Source organism: Sycon ciliatum, chromosome 4, assembly GCF_964019385.1.
Source record: "Sycon ciliatum chromosome 4, ocSycCili1.1, whole genome shotgun sequence".
NCBI lineage: Eukaryota > Metazoa > Porifera > Calcarea > Leucosolenida > Sycettidae > Sycon > Sycon ciliatum.
The window spans coordinates 35,849,121-35,867,863 of NC_088646.1; the positions used below are offsets into that span (position 1 = coordinate 35,849,121).

Genomic DNA, 18,743 nt, shown 5'->3' on the forward strand with positions numbered 1-18,743 from the left:
CCCGCGGTTGCACGAGCCCTTGCTTTGAAAACTGCACGGGAAACTCCCTACAGGGGGATTCCCTCCTCAACTTCTGGAAATCATGCATGCTGCGCTGCACTGTGACATCGGATTTTTTTTAAATTTCCTCCTGACTTGACTGATATGAAGGAGATTGACGAGTTGCGGTGTCCGCGCCGATAAACTAGATGAAAGAAGTATGTCTGCGGCTACAGTAAGAGCTGCGAAGCAAGCTTTGCGGAAGGAAATAAAAAGCCGTATCAAAGCCCTCACAGCTGAAGTGAGGGATGCGGAGTCTACTGTTGTTCAGCGAAAGGTTAGTTTTTAATATTGTCAGTTTGTACAACCATCCATAAAGACCATGTGGTACATGTGGGTGAACCAAAAAAAGTAACGTACCGGTATACCGTGAACGACGAGCATACATTGCTATTTTCCGTGATTAGATTCACCCTCCCTTTCTTGTATTGGCTATGTATTATTATGTGCCATGAAGTGGAGACGATAAATAAATAAAATACATGCGTCACCATGATTGCTATTATCCTTTTTTTTTGTTGGGGGGAGGGGCACCATGATGTGTCAACTTGTACTCAAATATAAACATCGGACATTTGGATCGCGAAGTCGAATAAAAACAGCAACAACATACCGAGGAAAACCGCAAGCAACTAATGACTACAGACGACGCGAAATGCCAGCTTCGGCAGCAACTAATGACTACAGACGACGCGAAATGCCAGCTTCGGCAGCAACTAGTTAGGCAGAAGGAGAGACAGGTGCGTGCGTGCTCAGCAAAACAGAGCGGCTACCATGCTGGCACATGACACTTGCTCTGAGCAAAGCGAAGCCAAGGCGGCAGCGGATGGATGCCATAACAACCAAATACGGTTCGCTGGTTTTCTCAGCAATTAACGACGCAATACGCTTGTATAGCGAGGCAGATTGCTCGCCCATGCCACCGGTTGTAGAGAAGACCAACGGGACAAAGGAAGCATGCTCGATCTCCTGCAGCCTCTCTTCATAATAATTATTATGATATCTTCTTTGCTTTCTCGTAGCCAACATAGGTGGCAGAAATGGAGGAGGTCTGATTCGAAGGCGCAAAAGGGTTGAAAAACCGGACATCAAAGAAGGTGTGTTCGACCTGCCCCCCCCCCCCCCCCACACACACACACACACTCTATTTGCCGCTACGTCCAAGCGAGCCTGGTCGTAGCGGATGGCGGTGTGGTAGCGAAGCTGCTCCCCACTCAGAGGAACGAGATGGGGTTCCACAGACACGTTTGTGGCGACACGCTTCAGTAGACCAGCAGTCACATCCCGGATCTCGTTGTGCCGGATGGTAGGGTACCCACAGGTGGAGCATGACAGAGCATGGGTTGCCGTAAAGTGGCTTCCACAAACGCACACTGTTCGCGTTGAAGAGGGCAAATCAATGGCGCTTCAAGGGCCTGCAGATTAACCAGCTGGAGGAGCCCGTCTCCGAAGCCAGGTCAACAACTCACTGCTTGGTCTCCGTCGGAGTGAAGCAGAGCAGTAAGGCTTGAGCTTTGACAGCATTCCGTGCTGGTGTCCTGACCTCCGCCTCGGCAGTGCGCCCGAGACTGGTTGCAGAGCCGAGCGCGATAGTCTGCAGCTTGATGTTGGTCTGCAAGGACTGAGTCAACGTGATGCATCATGCTGGGACGAGAGATCCATAGGATTGCCTGGCCCGAGCCCACCATGGCAACATGGAAGCGCTAGTAAAGGCCTTTCCTCTGAGTTTACCATATGGTCGGTAATAGCAGGAATGAGCCTCTCCTTGAGCATCTTCTCCACAGGCGCCAAAGCAGCTGCAGCCATCGGTGTGGTGCGGCAAAGGAAAGACCACTTGTCCTGGAGACCTTGAGTAAGCGCAACATATGCAGCTTGTGATTGCGTTTCTGCATTGGTGGACAACTTGTCCAACAGGTCAAGCCATGTTACCTTCTGCTCCACAAAGCTGTCCAGAAATGCAGTCGTACCAATAGCCGAACCCAGGTATGAGTACCCACAAGCATCGATGTGGACGTCACCTGCTGTGAGAGCGAAAATCTCCAGTGCTCGATCATTATGCTCAGGTTTCACCAGTAGAACAGACTTGGATGGGTTCAGGTGATAGCCGTAGGCAGGACCTTGCTCTGTTATACTATGCCACCATGCACGCAAAGGCATCAGCTTGCCACCTGCTCCTGAGGCATCAGCATTATACTACTGTTTTTTTTCTTCCATTTATCCAGCCGCTAATTCGCTCTAGAGGGCGAATGATGGAGTGCACAGCACGGTTATGCTTTTAGGCGAGTTTTTTGTTTCTATGCGCGCGTTATACACGACCAATCGTACTTGCGTGCGCAGTTTTAATTAATTGCGTGCTGCTGTTCTCCAGCAAAATGCCTGAAATATGCCATGGGTTTCAAGCAAGCGGTCCATTGTTTTTGTTGGGAGGAATTCCATCCAGTTCCCTAAGCATGGCTAAGGCTGCAAGGGACAACAACCATTTGATACGTGCATACAGAGGTTAGTGCAGCTCGCATGGTCCCGGGGTACTATACATCCATGCCAAGACCATGCTGCTAGATAAAAGTAAAGAGGGTGGCGCCTCGAACATTTATGATGAATACCGAATTTGCTCAATGCTTACTCAATGCATGTACAAGTATTTTGTAGTCTCGGCCTTTTGTCATGCCAGAACCGGTACCATTAAGCACACCAAGTGGTGTATACATCCTTACCAGTATGCCAATGATGTGCAACATAACCGCTGGGAACGTTTCTGCTCTGTACAGGGGCGTCGGACATGCTACGGTCACTACGGTGATGACCGTACCACTTTTGCTCCGGGTGCCCCATGAATCATGATGATTTGGGCTCTAATTTTCAAACATTTTCGCTGAGCCACCCCTAGGCCTCCGCGGAATATGCCGGCATAATTTCGGGAATTATCGGTGTGATTTTTAAAACGGGAATTATTGGCAATTTTTGTGGAATAATCGGTAAAATTTGAGCAATGCCCCCCTTTTTTCAATTTTTTTCCATTTTAACACCCTGATTTGTACCAAAAAGCTTGTGATCCTGAATGAGTTGATCGCCCGGTATTTCAAAAGAGAAAAAAAAGAAAAGCTTCCAGCCGAGTTTCACGCGAACCGTGATTTTTTTGCCCGTACAAGTGGCAAAAACCCCGTAAGCGGTACGGTATCTGCAAAAAAGGGAAGAAAAAAAGCATTATTGTGAGAATTATTGGTGGAATTACGGGAATTATCGGACGTAATTTTGAGCAATGCTCAAAGGAATTATCGGTAAAAATACGAGCATATTCCGCGGAGGCCTAGCCACCCCCCCCCCCCTCGCAACAAGTAAATTGTACTTCAGATGACTGACCGTAGCAACCTAAATTACCTTCCAATTCCACTGACCTGGCTCTGTGTATGTGATGCAGGCAGTCAGCCATAGTGGAAGTGATACTAGGTTTGATCACTTGCCTGATATGCTCTCTGCTTTCTCCCTCTGCCTCTTTCTCTCCTGGTCTCCTGTGCCCCATCCATTGTTTTTTAATCCAGTGATGTTTATTGTGTGCTTAGCTGCTGGCCACTCCACAGTATCATCAGTCAAAGCGCATCTGTGTATATCTTGATATGGATGGGGAAGTACGCACGGATCTAGTTCTGAAGGTACGAGTGCAACATGTCCCATCGTCCTAAGATCACTCCAGAGATGACAGCAGTTGGGGTTTTGAAATTTTGGCACAAGCCCGTACATTTTGGATGCCTATTGTACAGATTCCGCTGCTCTTGCCTACGAGTTTGACGCAGTGTGCCGTGTGTGATTTGAGCCCACTTCCTGCCTGACACCTCCAAACACGCACATGTATCTTCTATGCTCCTTGGGTAGCTGTTGCATGTGGCCGTGCACTGTTCGCATGTCTGTCCTGTTCCTCGAACGCAACACGTGTGCTATTATGTTCTGGAAGGTTGGATGCATGAATGCTTGCATGCGTGTGTGTGTGTGTGAGTGAGTGCGTGCGTGCGTGTGGGTGGGTGCATGTGTGTGCATGCATGCGTACGTCTCAGATCTTTACCATATCGGTCATTGATCAGTGTGCTGTTGATGTGTGATGGTCTTTTCCTGTTTATCTTTTGTGTATTCCACTCCAGGATGTCTTCAAACAAGGAAAGTAAGTACTTGTTCTGTAATTGGATAAGTCTACATCCATACCTCGTTTATCCGAACAGTTCAGGACCAGACATTGTGCGGAAGTTTGAAATATCCAAATCACTTATACGTCGTATACTAGTACTTAGATGTGGCAAGGTCCCCAATGTGGCGTGTTGCATCTTCATTTTTCCAAGAATTGATCCACAGAAACTCGTCCAATATGGTGCCCTGAAGATCCAAGTGCCCATGGCGTTGGGGTCCGGATAATTGAGGTGTGTGTGCGCATGTACTGTTCTAAATTTAATATAATGCACCCTAACAACACCTTCTCCTAGTGACACCTTTGTGAGATTGGTCCGAAACGAATGCCCAACGCAAACGTGTGTATACATATACATGTACATGATGCATCATCTTGCTTTTCCGGGCGGCCCGGGACCTGGCTCTGCCCATACCTTTAAAATGTCCGCAACTCTGAATCACATACGCCTTTATGGGGAAGGGCCAGAGATCTGGCATATGACATCACTATTTCCGCAAGAATTGGCAGAAGAGCGGTAATATTTCCACTAAAACACACCCACAGGGTGCCTGTAACTTGGAGGTCCGGATAAGAGAGATATAGTGTACTGTCCAAACGTTTGGGGTCTGGAAGAGATTTGGGTCAGTAGCAGCAAAATTACAGAAGGAGATAATTGAGAATTCTTCAAAGGTGCATTTCACTTTTCAAACAGTGCACTGGGTGATCAGTGGTATCAGTGTTATCAAGAGTACATAAACCAGAGTGTACAACTATGCATAATATCAGATCTGAAACAGCGCAGGTCGTGCACTACGTCACCCTGATGAGGTCAGGCAAGCCGCGACTTTCGTACAGCTCAAATTTTCGTGTTTGACAGCCCGGAAATCGGCCAAGTTTGCATGATTTTAGACGCCCTGTTTTAGGATTTCGGCGCTTTGTGTGACTACGTACGCTGCGTACATCCACTGGCAAGTAAATTCACCAGGCTATCAGTATCCAAAAAAAACTAAATCAGGGCAAACAGTGACCTGGCCCGCCGCAACTGGTTACGCAACTTTTCACCGTACGCGTGACTTACCATGCCGTCAAAAAAAGACGTACTGCACGGATTGCGCTCGCACAGGAAGTTCAGGAACCATCCTGAGTTGCACACTCTGGTTTATGTACTCTTGGTGTTACCAAGAGGACGTACTTCATGTAGTCCTCAAGAGTGTGCAAACTCCACTATCAGTGCTGCCTCAACAGAATTTCATGTTGACGCCTTTTGATGATGCAGTATGCGGTGTACGCGTGTTATCCAACATATCCTGGACCAGTGGTGGACAAATCCCTGTTTGATTCTGTATAAACTAGTGCTAAGACGCATGTGTGAAGCATTGACACTCGTCTGCATCTTTACTTCAGTGTGTGATTTTTGGTGAAAGTGCGATAGCTCAGGCACCTGAGTTACTTTGTTTTGTGAAACATCTGGTGCTGGCAGCAAAGGTATACATAAGGATGTGTATTGTAGTCATGCATATGGGCAAGCTGACAATGCCACCATGGTAATGTGTGCTACATGTGTCTGTGGCAATACTGGTACTGATTGTTGTGTCGGTGGCTATGATTTCGCGTTGACGGTGCCTAATTTTCCCGCTGCTGCCAGATATTGCACTCACCTGCTTGTTTGGTTTGGGTTTTTTCTAGGACATTATTTGTGCCTCGCATTATCGGGCCTCACATGGATATGTTACGTCTTCAGTCCTGGGAGGATTACGAGAGCTTGCCTCGGACAATATGGAACATTCGGCAGCCAGCTGGTGGGTGCCATAGTGATAGTCTTGATTTTAATAGTGTGTGTGTGTGTGTATGTGTGTGTGTGTGTGTGTGTGTGTGTGTGTGTGTGTGTGTGTGTGTGTGTGTGTGTGTGTGTGTGTGTGTGTGTGTGTGTGTGTGTGTGTGTGTGTGTGTGTGTGTGTGTGTGTGTGTGTGTGTGTGTGTGTGTGTGTGTGTGTGTGTGTGTGTGTGTGTGTGTGTGTTGAAGTTCTGGAGCGCTGGGGAGATACCTTGGACATGGAGTGTCGTCTCAGCAGACGTCGCCTTGAGTGGCTTGGTCATGTGGCAAGGATGGAGGATGAGCGCATCCCGAAGGCTCTACTGTTCGGTTCGTTTCCAAACAAGAGACCTGCCCATGGTCTGCGGAAAAGGTGGCGAGACTGTGTTCGGAGTGACGTCAAACCACTTGACGACTGGTATGAAGTGGCCACCTCTTCTCGCTCCAAATGGCGCAAGGCTTACCGTTGTCTGCCAGACAAGCAGAACAGACCTCGACCATCACCGGTTGTGTGCCAAACTTGTCAACGCTCCTTCAGTCGTGTAAGTGACAGGAAGCGACACAAGTGTACAGCTACGCGTGCCCTACCCGTAAGCCAACAGCCAGGAAGCTGTCACTGCGATCAGTGCGACAGATGGTTCCGGAGCAAGGGTGGATTTGCCCGACACAAGTGCTCGCCAGCAACATCACCAGCAGAGGCATCTTCTGACACACTTGAGTCACCGGTTACAAACAATATGTCCTGCGAACGCTGCAGCTTCCACTGCGCCCGCTGCAACCGCTGTGTGCTATCGCGCCAAGGCATGAAACGTCACAAGTGCAGCCGTGGCTCGGCCAGAGCAACCAACACAGACCGTAGCTCCTTCTGCATCGTTTGCAATTGCGGTCGGCGTTTCAGTAGACCACAGGACCTATCCCGTCATCGCCCCTACTGTTCCGAACCTGCTCAACCCCCCATGGGGTCCGCATAGCCAGAATATGGCAGCGCGTCCAAGGTCCAAGGTGTGTGTGTGTGTATTTGCCCAAAGCGTTTCCGACGACAGCAAGACTTGACGAGGCACCAGAAGTCCTGCCAATGACGGTGCCCTCCAAACTCTGACCCCCTCCGGGGGTGACATTGCCCAATGGGCAGTCATGCTGTAGTAGTAGTGTGTGTGTGTGTGTGTGTGTGTGTGTGTGTGTGTGTGTGTGTGTGTGTGTGTGCGCGTGCGTGTGTGTGTATGCATGCGTGGTTGGGAGCTGCTTGCTCAGGGCCCTCGCTAAGCTCCATTCTGTATTTTACTGCTCGCCATCACACTCCAGCTACTAGTAAGCCCTTTTGGTGGCTTTTCTCCGTTGCGGCAAAGCTTTTCATGGTGATCACCACTTGATGCAACTTGGCGGTAGATTCATCATTCATCATTCAATAAGACTTGCAAATTCCCACCAATAATTGCTAGATGTGAAAGTAGCAGCAAGCGGACCATGTTCCAACTCTATGCAGATGCTTGTGCAAACATACAGACATACCGGGTAGTATTCCTGTAGCCAGCTCGGGGTGGTGTTGTACATGTATCACATCTGTGCCCAAAAAAGGGGGGTGGGGGACATTGCGAAACGGACTACATGAATGTAGTGTACAACCTGGCCCTTTAGCGCAACTCGTCCCTCGTCGTTCTGTGTTTGTGTGCGTCCGTGCCTGCGTGTATAGACTCGGATGTACGGGAAAATTGCTTGGAAACTGGAGGGCTGGATTTGATAGTCATGCCAGGACTGGGCTTCTCGATGGTAAGTGGCTTCACTGTCCGTGTGCATGTACATCTACATCGTTACAGTCTGGTATGGAGAAAAGATGCGCCGCCAATCTACATTATTTTGTAGATTGGCAGTGCGTCATAATGCATCCGTACAGTCAACCTTGCGAACAACGGCCCTCGATCATGCATGAGAAAAGTGTCGCTATTTGCAAGTTGTCGTTATTCGTGAGGTTGCAAAGTACCAGTATGCACTGTGCAGTCTAATGGCCACTAAGTCTGAAGATTGTGTCGTTGTACATGAGTTGTTGTTGTTGTACGCAAGCGTCGTTATTCACAAGATTGACTGTACATCACAATGGGGGGTTTCAGCATTACTGCTGGAATGAGTGCACGTAACTCCAAAGTCCTATGAGCCGTATGCACATTGTATGGGTGCACGAAATTCCGCAGAACCTCGTAGACCCGATTGGGTGTTGAATGTACAAGACCCCATTGTGTTTTCACTTTATTGCTACGTCCACTATTCTCACTATTCTAAGTTATACTAAGGGGCTGTCCAAGGTTACCAATAGTATTTTGAACTATTTTCAAAACGAAAAATTTCGTTTGGGGGTTGGGTGAGTTTTTAGGAGTTTCGTTTTGAAAATAAAGTATTGAATGCAGATGGAGAATGCACACTTCCTGCAGCTTCATGTCTGTAGCAACTCTACTCACAGCGCTATTCACTGAACAGCAAATAATAGCGGCACAAGTTGAGTGCAGCTACATTTTTCAATGGTTGAAATGATACGCTTTTTGCTGATCAGGTCACTGAATACTTTATGCTGTTACTTGTTCTACAGAAGTTTACAACATTATAATGTTTCTTGTGGAGATGCAGAGCTGTGTTTTTGGCGTTGATTGGTGTGCGTATGTGTGCCCAGGATGGTCGAAGGTTGGGGCGCGGAAAGGTGCGTATTACAGTTTCTATGCCCATAATTATATTATTTTTTCTTCTTTTCTCCGTATCTATACTGTACACGTGGTACTACAAGGAACTCCAGGTTGTGGGAATGTGGGAGCATTCTTCTCTGAATCGGTTGAGAGCCTTCACCCTGCGAAGCATGATCCAGTGCCTGCACGCAACTCTGCGTCTAATCCGATGAAGCTTCTCTACTCGTATGTATCTGTTGCCGTTGATTTCTATTTCTCTCTGTATCTGTTGCCGTTGGTTACTTTTTGTATCTGTTGCCATCGGTTACTGTTTTCCACACAGGGATACTATGACAGCTATCTGAACAGATACAGAGAGCAGTTTGGCAACATTCCCTCTCTTCTGGGTAAGTTGTGTGTGTGTGTGTGTGTGTGTGTGTGTGTGTGTGTGTGTGTGTGTGTGTGTGTGCGTGTGTGTGTGCGTGTGCCGAAGTATGTGATATGGTAGGTGTGCGGGGGAAAAGAGGGAAAAAAGCCGAAAAACGTACACTCAGACGTCTCTTATCCGGGCACCTCGGGAGCGGGCACTGCCCATATCTCAGGTTTGCCCGTATCTCGGGATAACTCATCTACCATGTATCATAATCATTTTTGAAGAAGTTTATTTGGCACGTATTGCACATGTTCAGATTACAAAAAGAATCCTTTGATAAAAATGTGTGGATTAAACAGGTTGGCAGTGATCAATAAGCACTTGCGCATACGAAAAAAAGTTCAAACCCTCCAAATTTGAAGCATAGGAGCATAGGAGCTCAAACTGAAGGTGCCCGGTATAGAGACGTGCCCGTATCTGAGGCGTCCAGATAAGAGACGTTTGAGTGTATTGCAGTCCACAATTTGTTTGGACCCGGCGTAGTCAGCAGCACAGTCCACACAAAAGGCATTCACTGTAGTATATACGTTTGACATAGCAGTTTTTTCCGCTATGTTTTGTAGTTCTGACTGCTTGCGCTGGCGGCCGTGGAAACAAAAAATAAGTTTCTTCCATATGTTCCAACTTCCAAGTGCACGTACAGCAGTAGAGGAGTAAGTTGAAGTGCGGTCCGTGGTTCTTTGTGGAAAGGTAGTTTGTTTGATAAACGGTGCCTTTACACTGCACTATCCAACAAGACGATGAGAATAAAAGGGTTGATAAATCTGAATTTAAGTGCGATGGAGAGTGTGTTCCAGTGAAAGCAGCAGCACCCGGAATGTGGCTTGTCACTATAATTATAGAAGCTTACACTTCATGGTTGATCTTCAATGTCAACTGTGGTGGCTGCTTTTGCTTCGGCTTCTTTTCCTTGCCCGTACCTATCGCGGATCAACTGCAAATCTAAGAATTCCGGGGGATAGTAACACGGTATGGTGCACATGCAAGGGCTGAAATTTCTCCACCCGAAAACAGCTTCTCTGCGTTGTACCTTTGTGGGAAATTAAGTGTGGCACCCCCTCCCCCTTGATCATGATCCTGGCTATACCACTGCAATCCCAGCACGAGTTACTATGTCTTCTGATAGCATCATTATCACCCCTTTCGGCGTCAAAGGTCAGAACTTACTCAGAAAATGTGTGTGTGCGCGCGCACGCGCGTGTGTGTGTGCGGTAAAAGACCAAAGTAGGGATTCACTGGCCAGAAAAAGCCACTTCATAGCTGTGTGGTGTAGACCAGGCTAAATAGTGGCGGTCAATTCTTCAGCCTTGCAAGCTGTTGAATGGTGCAATCCCACAGCACAAGTTGCTATGGCTTCTGCTGTAGCATCGCTATCATTGCCTCCGGCGATTGGCGTCAAATGGTCAAATGGTGTGTGTGCGTGCGTGCGTGCAACAAACTGGTGGAGCTCTTTGGCGATGTGCAGTGTGGTGCTGCAGGATTGGGTGGACGCTACCCCGGTTCCCATCCCAAAGAAAGGCGACCTGGCCCGCTGCGATAACTGACGCTGCATTGCACTCGTAGATGTTGTCAGCAAAGTCCGATAGCAAGTTCTTAAGTCTCGTCCAGTTTCGGCTTTTCAAGTTCTGGCTAGTGGCTTTTTCCAGAGTCCCCGTGTGGTTTTCGGTGAGGCAGATCCTGCACGGACATGGTGCTTAGCGTGCGATGGCCGCTTGAAACGACAATTGAGCACATGGCAAAGGGCTTCTTCACCTTTATTGATTGAAAAAAGAGAAGCCAAATTACTTCGTACGCCGTGGGTGCCTGTGGCAAGTGCTGCACCGTGCTTGCATCCCACCTCCCATGCTTGCAGTCATCCTGTCGTTTCGCAACGAGATGTCTGCGGTGTTGTGTGTGAAACAAACAAGTCACCGAACCTCTTCGTCATCTTTTCAGACTTTCAGAGTCATCCGAATTTGCCTGGATTTGGTGGGGCAAACAGTGAGACTGGAGCCATCCCAATATGGACCAAATCTTTACCGCCAATTGAATGAGGTCCGCAGCCATGTGATAGGGTTCTCCGAAAAAGCAGGCAGGGCTGCGACTGTGGACTGAAGCAGGCGTGGGTTCTCGTGTAAAAGCATTTACCTTTTTTTGTCCGCTGTTATACATGTACCGTACGTTGCTGTTAGATCTCTACTCCCCTCCCATGGCACATGTAGACATGCCTGTAGCTTAGAACCAGAGAGTACTCTGCTGTGTTCCTACACCCTGGCTAGAACTCTACTTTTGACGTTAGTCCAAAACTACAAGCAGATCCTTTTGAGCAGCATGCCAGAGGTCCCAAAGAGTATTGTGGCAGCTACGGTAAATCCTCCTGAAGCATGCAGTGTGGCTCATTCCACGTGGACGTTCCTTATAAGGACCATTCAACAGAATTTCGCAAGTTCGCTTCCGAGATAAATAATTATAGCACCGTTGTCCTTTGCTTTCCCTGTCCAGCACTGTCATTCTCAGCACAGATCAGCCAGGACGTGCCAGTCGACGATCATGATGTTGCCATGGACCAAGTCTTGGTGCCCACTTCTTAGGTTTTTCAAGCACTGCTCTTCGAGGTACTCATGTGTTTTTTTCATTTATGCTGTTGCCCTTACTATTACTTCTATACTGTAGCTGCAGGACCTTCGACCACAAGTTATCTTGCCTCACTCAGGACCCTCCATAATAACAATGCATGTGCAGTAATTATTATTTGAAACGCTAAAAAAGTGTCTACATAAACGTGCATGCAGATGCAGAACAAGGCTTCTCCCTGGATGGAGCTGCCCTCTCTAAGTTCTTATTCATTTTAAATGCACTGCCAGCAATCCTACAACTAGTTAAAACTTGCTGTAAAACTAAAAGCTCACTTTGACCAACAATCATGAATCTTCATAGTAATTCTCATCAGCCACCAAACACATGTTTGTTCTTTGCACGAACATTTCCATTTTGAAACGCCTCATATGTAATCTACCACTTTTTGAGGTATAATTATCACCCCAAAATATGCAAACAACATACAAATGAACGGAGATGTTGCGACTTAAATCTTTGACGGTAACACAAGTGGTGTTTAAGACGAAAGTAGACAGGGGTTGATTAAAAAAAAGGCAATACGGTCGGGATGAAACTGATTTACAATTCAGCTGTGGAGTTGAAGAAAACATCTGGGATTATGAAACTGATTTACGATTCAGCTGTGGAGTTGAAGAAAACATCTGGGATTATATAATTTCATCTCAAGCAACGATATGAAGCTAGCACTGGGACTGCTCTCAAGCAACAGCATGCAAATACTCTCAAGCAACAGCATGCAAATACCAGTAGGTCTAGATTATTATGGATGCTCACAGCCAGACTAAAGAAAAGAGGACAAGAAGAGAAAGATTACTACATGGCTGTATGGCTACTTTTGTGCGGTCTGCTAGACTAGCAGAATGCATCCAAATCAACGAACGAAAAATTATAGAAGCATGATCCTGGGTCTTCCAGGCACTTTATAAGACATGCTATTCGCGAAGAGTATCGAGGGCAGCAAGGCGACGTTCACCGGACGGTTGTGGCAACTGCTGTGTTTGCTGTCACCATGCCTGCTGGTGTGCGCGCAACAGGAGAGGGAGCGATGACAGGTGCTGTCTGAGGTGTCGTCAGCATGGCCATCTGAGACAGCTTTTCCACTTCCAGACGCCAGACGGGAACTCTGGCGGAGTTCATGTGGCGACGGGCATGCTTTGCTAGGTGGTCGCTGCGCATGAAGCGGTGACTGCACAGCGGACACACAAACTTCTTCTCACCGGTGTGCGTTCGCCTGTGCCGTGCAAGCTCATCTGAGCGTGCAAAACGGCGCTCACAGTTCTCATGTTGGCATGCGAACGGCTTCTCACCTACAGCAAGTAAGGCAAGAAAACACACACGAGTAAGCATTTGATGGACTTGTTCAGAGCAAAACTGCACGAGCTATCCTCTATCGCAAATATGCATTCTTCTTAGGCTATATTATACTAGTGATGCTGGTCTCTCGGGGCGCAATGTTGACTTGTTGCTCCCACCCCACTCCAGCAGAAGTGTATTATTCCAACAGTGCAGGTCAGTACATAATTGACTGCATTTTGCATTGGAATTTTCAAATTTACCTGTATGCGTTCGGATATGTGCTTTGAGGTGAGATCCCTTATAGTACGTCTTCGAGCAGCCCGGAAATGGGCAAATGTGATTCCTGTCCCTAGCTGGTGGCGCCTCGGCCTGCTGCTGCTGCTTGCATCCTGGCTGCGTCGCAGGAGTTGTCTTCTCGTCCTGAGTGGGTACCGCTGCTGCTTGAGGCTGCCTTTGAGTAGTCGGCAGCTGCACGCATGTCCCTTGGTTCATCGGCAGCATTGCCTGCGCTGCCGAAGCACTGCTGACAACTGCAGTGGCCATATGGGTATTCGGAGTCCGTTGTTGAACTATTATTGGAGTAGCAGTCGTGGGTTGGGTGAGACCGGCCTGGACCAATTGGCAGGGGTACATAGCTGTCATCGGGTTTGGAACGAGCTGATGATGAGGATGAGGGTACATCCAGACCAGTGGCATTGTTGGCTGATGGGGTGTTGCAACCTACGGAAAGCATAATATCACAAGGTAGCAAAGGTCACCAATTGCCGCTGACACCGATGAGTTTGCCGTCAATGCATTCAAATTTCGACACCACTTTGCATACATATTCGAAACCCATTATTATTTGAAAGGCTTTAGTACAACTATTTACTCACCTCCACTTGTGCTACTGGTGATGGAATACTCTGTCTGAAAGATGCACATCCCTCCGATCTAGTTGCGGGAGATGACGGGCAAGACGTGCTACATCCACTGTCGTACATGGCAGAGGTTTCATGAGTCGAAGTTGACATTGGAGTTCTCGACATGGACACCAAAGATTCTGCAGCAACTTCAACGTCGCTTAGAGAAGCGCTGCTGCTGCGGGAGGAGACGCTTTGACAAGACATGTTTCTTCTTCAGAGCAAAACAACAATGAACTACACATCGCAGTAGGAGGTTTACTTGAAGAAGCTTTGATTTCTCCTCCACGCCATTGCCAGCTGCAGTGCTAGTGTTGTGCTTGCTCTTGCAGAGCAGCGCGAAGTCAATGATCACGATTTTGACTTGAATGTTGCACGCTTTCTCGACCACGCACGCACGTGCATGAGCACGCGCACGGTGTTGACCGTCTACGTGGCTGTACAGAACTGACCAATCAGCATGCTGCATTTGGTGACTGGTGAACGTGCTGCACGCGTGCTGATGGCGGGGGAAGTCCCACGCGCACAGGAGTGCATGATTTTTTAGATTCATCTTGATCATGCTGGTGGCTCGTGGAGGGTGTGCCGGAGGTGTGCTCGAGGTCATGTATATGTAGCTACTGTGACAAAGCTACCCAGTGCAGCCACAAACTTGACAAAGGCCCACATGCATGCACAGCGAGGCCTCGAGGCCGAGGAGTCTTGGTAAGAACCAGGTTACCTGCTTCAACTCAGGCCGCGGGAGGTAAGTACTAGGCCGAGGTGGCGTGAGCGTTTGTATTAATTATTTTGGTGCTTGGACCACTGTGGACTGTTGCCAGCAGTGCAGTGTTGGCTGGAGAGTGGAGTGTTGAAATACTAGTATTTACTGACACACTACTGACGTAAATGTTGCTCCTTGATTTTGGCCCATTGACGGGTTGTAGCTACCGGTACTGGGGTCGGGGTAAACAGTTGGCATCGGTTTCCTAAGCCTCTCACAGCTATGTAGACCGGTACTGCGGTAGACTCTACACCATAAACGCCACAATGATTATGTGCCCCTTCGATCTCGACGGCCAAGCTAGGCAAGATGCAGTCTTTCCTTGCTCCATCCAGTAAGTAACTGTTGTAGCAGTCTTTCCTTGCTCCATCCAGTAAGTACAGTAACTGTTGTATATTCTATACAACAGTTACTTACTGGATGGAGCAAGGAAAGACTGCATCTTGGCCGTCGAGATCGAAGGGGCACATAATCATTGTGGCAATGATTATGATTGTAGTAGAGTCTCTACGTAGTAGTGCAAGATGCACATGAGCAGCAACATTACAAACACATGTTGTAGTGCACTGCATGTCGAACTACTGTAGTTGCTAAAGACTGCACTGCCTGTACTGTCTGTACCGGTACTACGAGTTCCTCGTACAGTACAGTTGGTCTGTGTTTGGTTGAGTCACGACTCAACAATTCATGATCAAGCCAAGAGGTACATGTACCGGTTCACCGGTCCCTGGCCCTACGGACCCTACCCGGTATACCCTTAGATCTACATCTACCCGTGGTTGAGTATTTTCTAAATATTATTGTATGACTCATCTTCCACAAGTAATAGTTCCAGTGCACTTTCCACTGCTATTTTTATGAATTTATGGTACTACTACTAGTAGATCTACTAGTGATCACTGATCACTACCTAGCCGCTCATGAGTCATGGTGGCAATGGTGTTTCCTTTGCTGACCAAACCACTTCTACGGGCAGAAAACAATTCCAGTATAATCACAAGAGAGAAAGCAATCCGAGAAGAGTACTAGTACATCAAGAAAACGAATACTAGTAGATTAAGATTGCTTCCTTTGCTACTACTGGTAATAGTAGTAAGTGTAACCATGAATACAGTTTGCCATCGATCATCATCAGTATTGCTGTAACGTCACTCACAACTCCCCTCGTAGATACGACTAAGTTAGTTAGTTACTTACATGATTGTACATACTAAGTCTTCCGCTCAGCTTTGTGGGTTGGTTTTTACTCAATCATTTTAGTGTATCTGATCTGCCGGGAGAGCCCTGATTAGCCCGGCCTGCAGCCCTGATCTCTACTGCATGCACGTCCAAAGTCGACGGCTTGTAGATCTACAAAGTACAGTGACGATGTACAATAAGTAGTTTGGGAGGTGGAGTGGAGGAGTGTGTCTGCCAGCTGAGCCGAGTGGAGGGACTTGAACTGATCCAGCGTGCAGGAGAACCTCAATTAGCGGTGGTAGATCAGGGTCGGACGTGGTTGTATAATAATTATTATTATGATCTGGGTCGCTGTGGTATCTACCAACGATTCGAAGCCGTTATCAGAAGATACTATTGTGGTACGAGTCGCTCGTAGATCTACGTCGTCATGTACAGTATTATCCATACTGCTTCACTTGCATGAGACCTGAGATAAAAGAAAAAGATTACGAAGACTGCCAAACCTATTCTCCTCGAGCTCAACACGTGCTCACTTTTGTAGCGCACTGCATGCACCATGCGCATATATATGCATGTAGCATTCTAAAGCTAGCGCCAGGTGCGGGCCGGAAAGACCTCCAAGAACATGCAACACGCGTGTGCTTTCGCTGTGGAAGTGATTGAGTATTCGTGCCAAGAAACACTCCAGACCTCCTAGTCCTACAGTAGTCTAGATCCTGGGCACATGCCTTTAGTAAACCACGAAGAAAGGGCAGCTTCGACTCGCGGAAGCACGCTGCTCGGCTGTTGGTGTCCCGGTCCCGTCGCTCGCACCTTTTCACATCCCCGCCACGGACACAAGCCTGAACGCAGCAATGGCCCTGGAGGGAAATAACATGCCAAATGCGCAGAGCATGCCTTCCTCCATGGCAGATGCATGTTATGAATGACAGCAGTCAATGTTTCATTGTCAACGCCTTCTACGCCACATGTCAATGTTAGAGAATTCCACAGCTAGCGACGTAGAACTACGTTACTTCACAACTCGTGAAGCACGACAGGCACGAGTCCAGGGGGATCCAGTAGCACTGAACTAGCCCTGAAGCAGTAGCACTGAAGCCGTGTGGAGATAGATGTCGGTAGCTACGTCGGCCACGGTACGCGGTAGAGCCATAGGAAATTAGGAATCATGCTCGACTTGCAGTAGGCACGTGGCTTCTGAGGCTGTCACAAAACATTATTGTTTTGGGTGACAATAACGAATAAGCGCTGATGTAAATGTACAACCCCCATGAAACTGAGTCATAGGCAGCTACATAAGTATGGCATGTCGATGACTATGGATGTACAGGTAAATGTATGCAGTTATGCAGTTATGCAGTTATGCACACTACAGAAGTGCATTATTGTATCATGTAACTATTGTGAGGGAGTGGTCTACAAGTCAGCTGAGTAGTAACTGTACCAGCAGCAAGGTTCAGCATGCACTGGCAGCAGCTGGCTGGGCACAGGAGAGTATCTTTGGGTTTAGTACCTGGACAGGCTGGTACATGTACACCACACAAAGTAAGTTTTCATTACAATCAGCAGAATGTGAGAACAACAATGGGAGAAGGACACAACGCATTCGAATGTGATAAGGACAGTGCAGAGTTGGGACTTTCGCTGCGCATATGCATGTATGTGTCAACACTGATCTTTTTTACGTTTCGAGGGGGAGAGAGGGGTTGAGTTGAAGCTAAAATGAATTCTCTTCGTGATAATAATAATTATTGATATTCGCGGACAGCGCCCTCAGTAGTCTTTGTACTTCATTCGCATACAGTACATGCAGAATCGGTCATAGTAATATATCGCATATACAATGTAGTGATAAAATGCTCAAAATCAAAGACCAGCGCGATAGGCAATACTGACTCTATTCTCACTGGTGCGAAGGAATCTGAAGCGACTAATGCCGCTGACATTCTTGTTACATAGATAAATCGAACAGAAGGAGCTTTGCCATGTAATGGCATTCATTTATTATTTATTATTATTATTATTAACTTTTATTTTACTAGGGTGTTTCCCACAGACCTATGGTCTTCTTACGGGAGCCCCTAGGAAGGTTATGCATGAGCGAATAAATGAGCGGTAATCTTCACACTGTAATGACTGCTACATGTCCTAACCATGCTATTAGATGGGCTCTACCGACCGTCGATGGTTGTAGAAAGGTCACTTTTTCCGAACACGGTGTCCTCCACCTTGTTACATGCTGTCAACCAACAACATGTCCTAACCAGTGTCGGGTTAAACAAAACCCCACAAATGCAACTGGTATCAGTTCCTTCACATCTGCATGTACAGGGCTCTGGACTGGCTCCATCATCCTACATGTATGTGGGCAACACATTGAGCCCAGTTATAGAGCTTTTTCAAGGTTGTACCAACGGTCACTTTTTGGGGTAACGTGCGAGAACTGGCTTTTTGAATCGTTCGTGAACAGGCAAAGAAGCCCATTTCACGTTCACTTTGTATGGGAATGGATGCGTGGAGGTGAAAGAAGCAGTAGAATGGCTCTCCACTTGATGTCCTACACTCGTGTTGAGTCAGAGCAGCTGCCAGGAAGCCCTTCCATGGCTTGGGTGAAAAAGAACAAGCTTCAGAATCGCTCCAAGCGCTGGTGGAGACGAACCTGTCACATTTCATATACAAGTACTTTTCAATGCATTTTGACATGTGACCTGTTCACCACAATCTCGGGGCGATCGCCGGGGCGGTGGCGGGGAAGGCATCCTTGAAAAAGCTCTATAAGCTGTTGTGTGCGCATCCATAGGTGATGTTGTGCATGTGGGCTGTTGCTGGGTGGGTGTAACAAGTGCTTTTTTCTTTTTCGCAGTATTAAAATCACACTGCCACCATGCGTTGGAATACAAGATAGGTCGCGGC

At 47.6% G+C, this 18,743-nt stretch overlaps 2 protein-coding genes across 2 annotated transcripts; one reads left to right on the forward strand and one right to left on the reverse strand.

The window, feature by feature from the left end:
* The first annotated feature begins 118 nt into the window (after window positions 1-118).
* On the forward strand, window positions 119-12,142 carry LOC135815926 (5-formyltetrahydrofolate cyclo-ligase-like). The gene is made up of 8 exons (XM_065329280.1): window positions 119-316; window positions 3,600-3,689; window positions 4,173-4,192; window positions 5,882-5,994; window positions 7,699-7,775; window positions 8,668-8,694; window positions 9,000-9,063; window positions 11,571-12,142. Exons 1-8 carry the CDS (start codon window positions 200-202, stop codon window positions 11,657-11,659), a joined length of 597 nt encoding a protein of 198 aa, XP_065185352.1. The 5' UTR covers window positions 119-199; the 3' UTR covers window positions 11,660-12,142.
* On the reverse strand, window positions 12,135-14,194 carry LOC135815925 (Krueppel-like factor 10). The gene is made up of 3 exons (XM_065329279.1): window positions 13,859-14,194; window positions 13,244-13,703; window positions 12,135-12,994 (listed from the first exon to the last, which is right to left on the reverse strand). The coding sequence occupies exons 1-3, from the start codon at window positions 14,090-14,092 to the stop codon at window positions 12,657-12,659; spliced, it is 1,032 nt and encodes a 343-aa protein (XP_065185351.1). The 5' UTR covers window positions 14,093-14,194; the 3' UTR covers window positions 12,135-12,656.
* Between the last annotated feature and the right edge of the window lie 4,549 nt (window positions 14,195-18,743).

Bases quoted from the DNA above. Each gene is read 5' to 3' on its own strand.
- LOC135815926 (XM_065329280.1), top strand. From the start codon at position 200: ATGTCTGCGGCTACAGTAAGAGCTGCGAAGCAAGCTTTGCGGAAGGAA. The intron at 8,695-8,999 runs GTGCGTATTACA...TTTTCCACACAG, and splicing joins GAAGGTTGGGGCGCGGAAAG to GGATACTATGACAGCTATCT. The intron at 9,064-11,570 runs GTAAGTTGTGTG...TTCCCTGTCCAG, and splicing joins CAACATTCCCTCTCTTCTGG to CACTGTCATTCTCAGCACAG.
- LOC135815925 (XM_065329279.1), bottom strand. From the start codon at position 14,092: ATGTCTTGTCAAAGCGTCTCCTCCCGCAGCAGCAGCGCTTCTCTAAGC. The intron at 13,704-13,858 runs GTGAGTAAATAG...TGCTTTCCGTAG, and splicing joins CACCAGTAGCACAAGTGGAG to GTTGCAACACCCCATCAGCC. The intron at 12,995-13,243 runs GTAAATTTGAAA...TACTTGCTGTAG, and splicing joins ACATATCCGAACGCATACAG to GTGAGAAGCCGTTCGCATGC.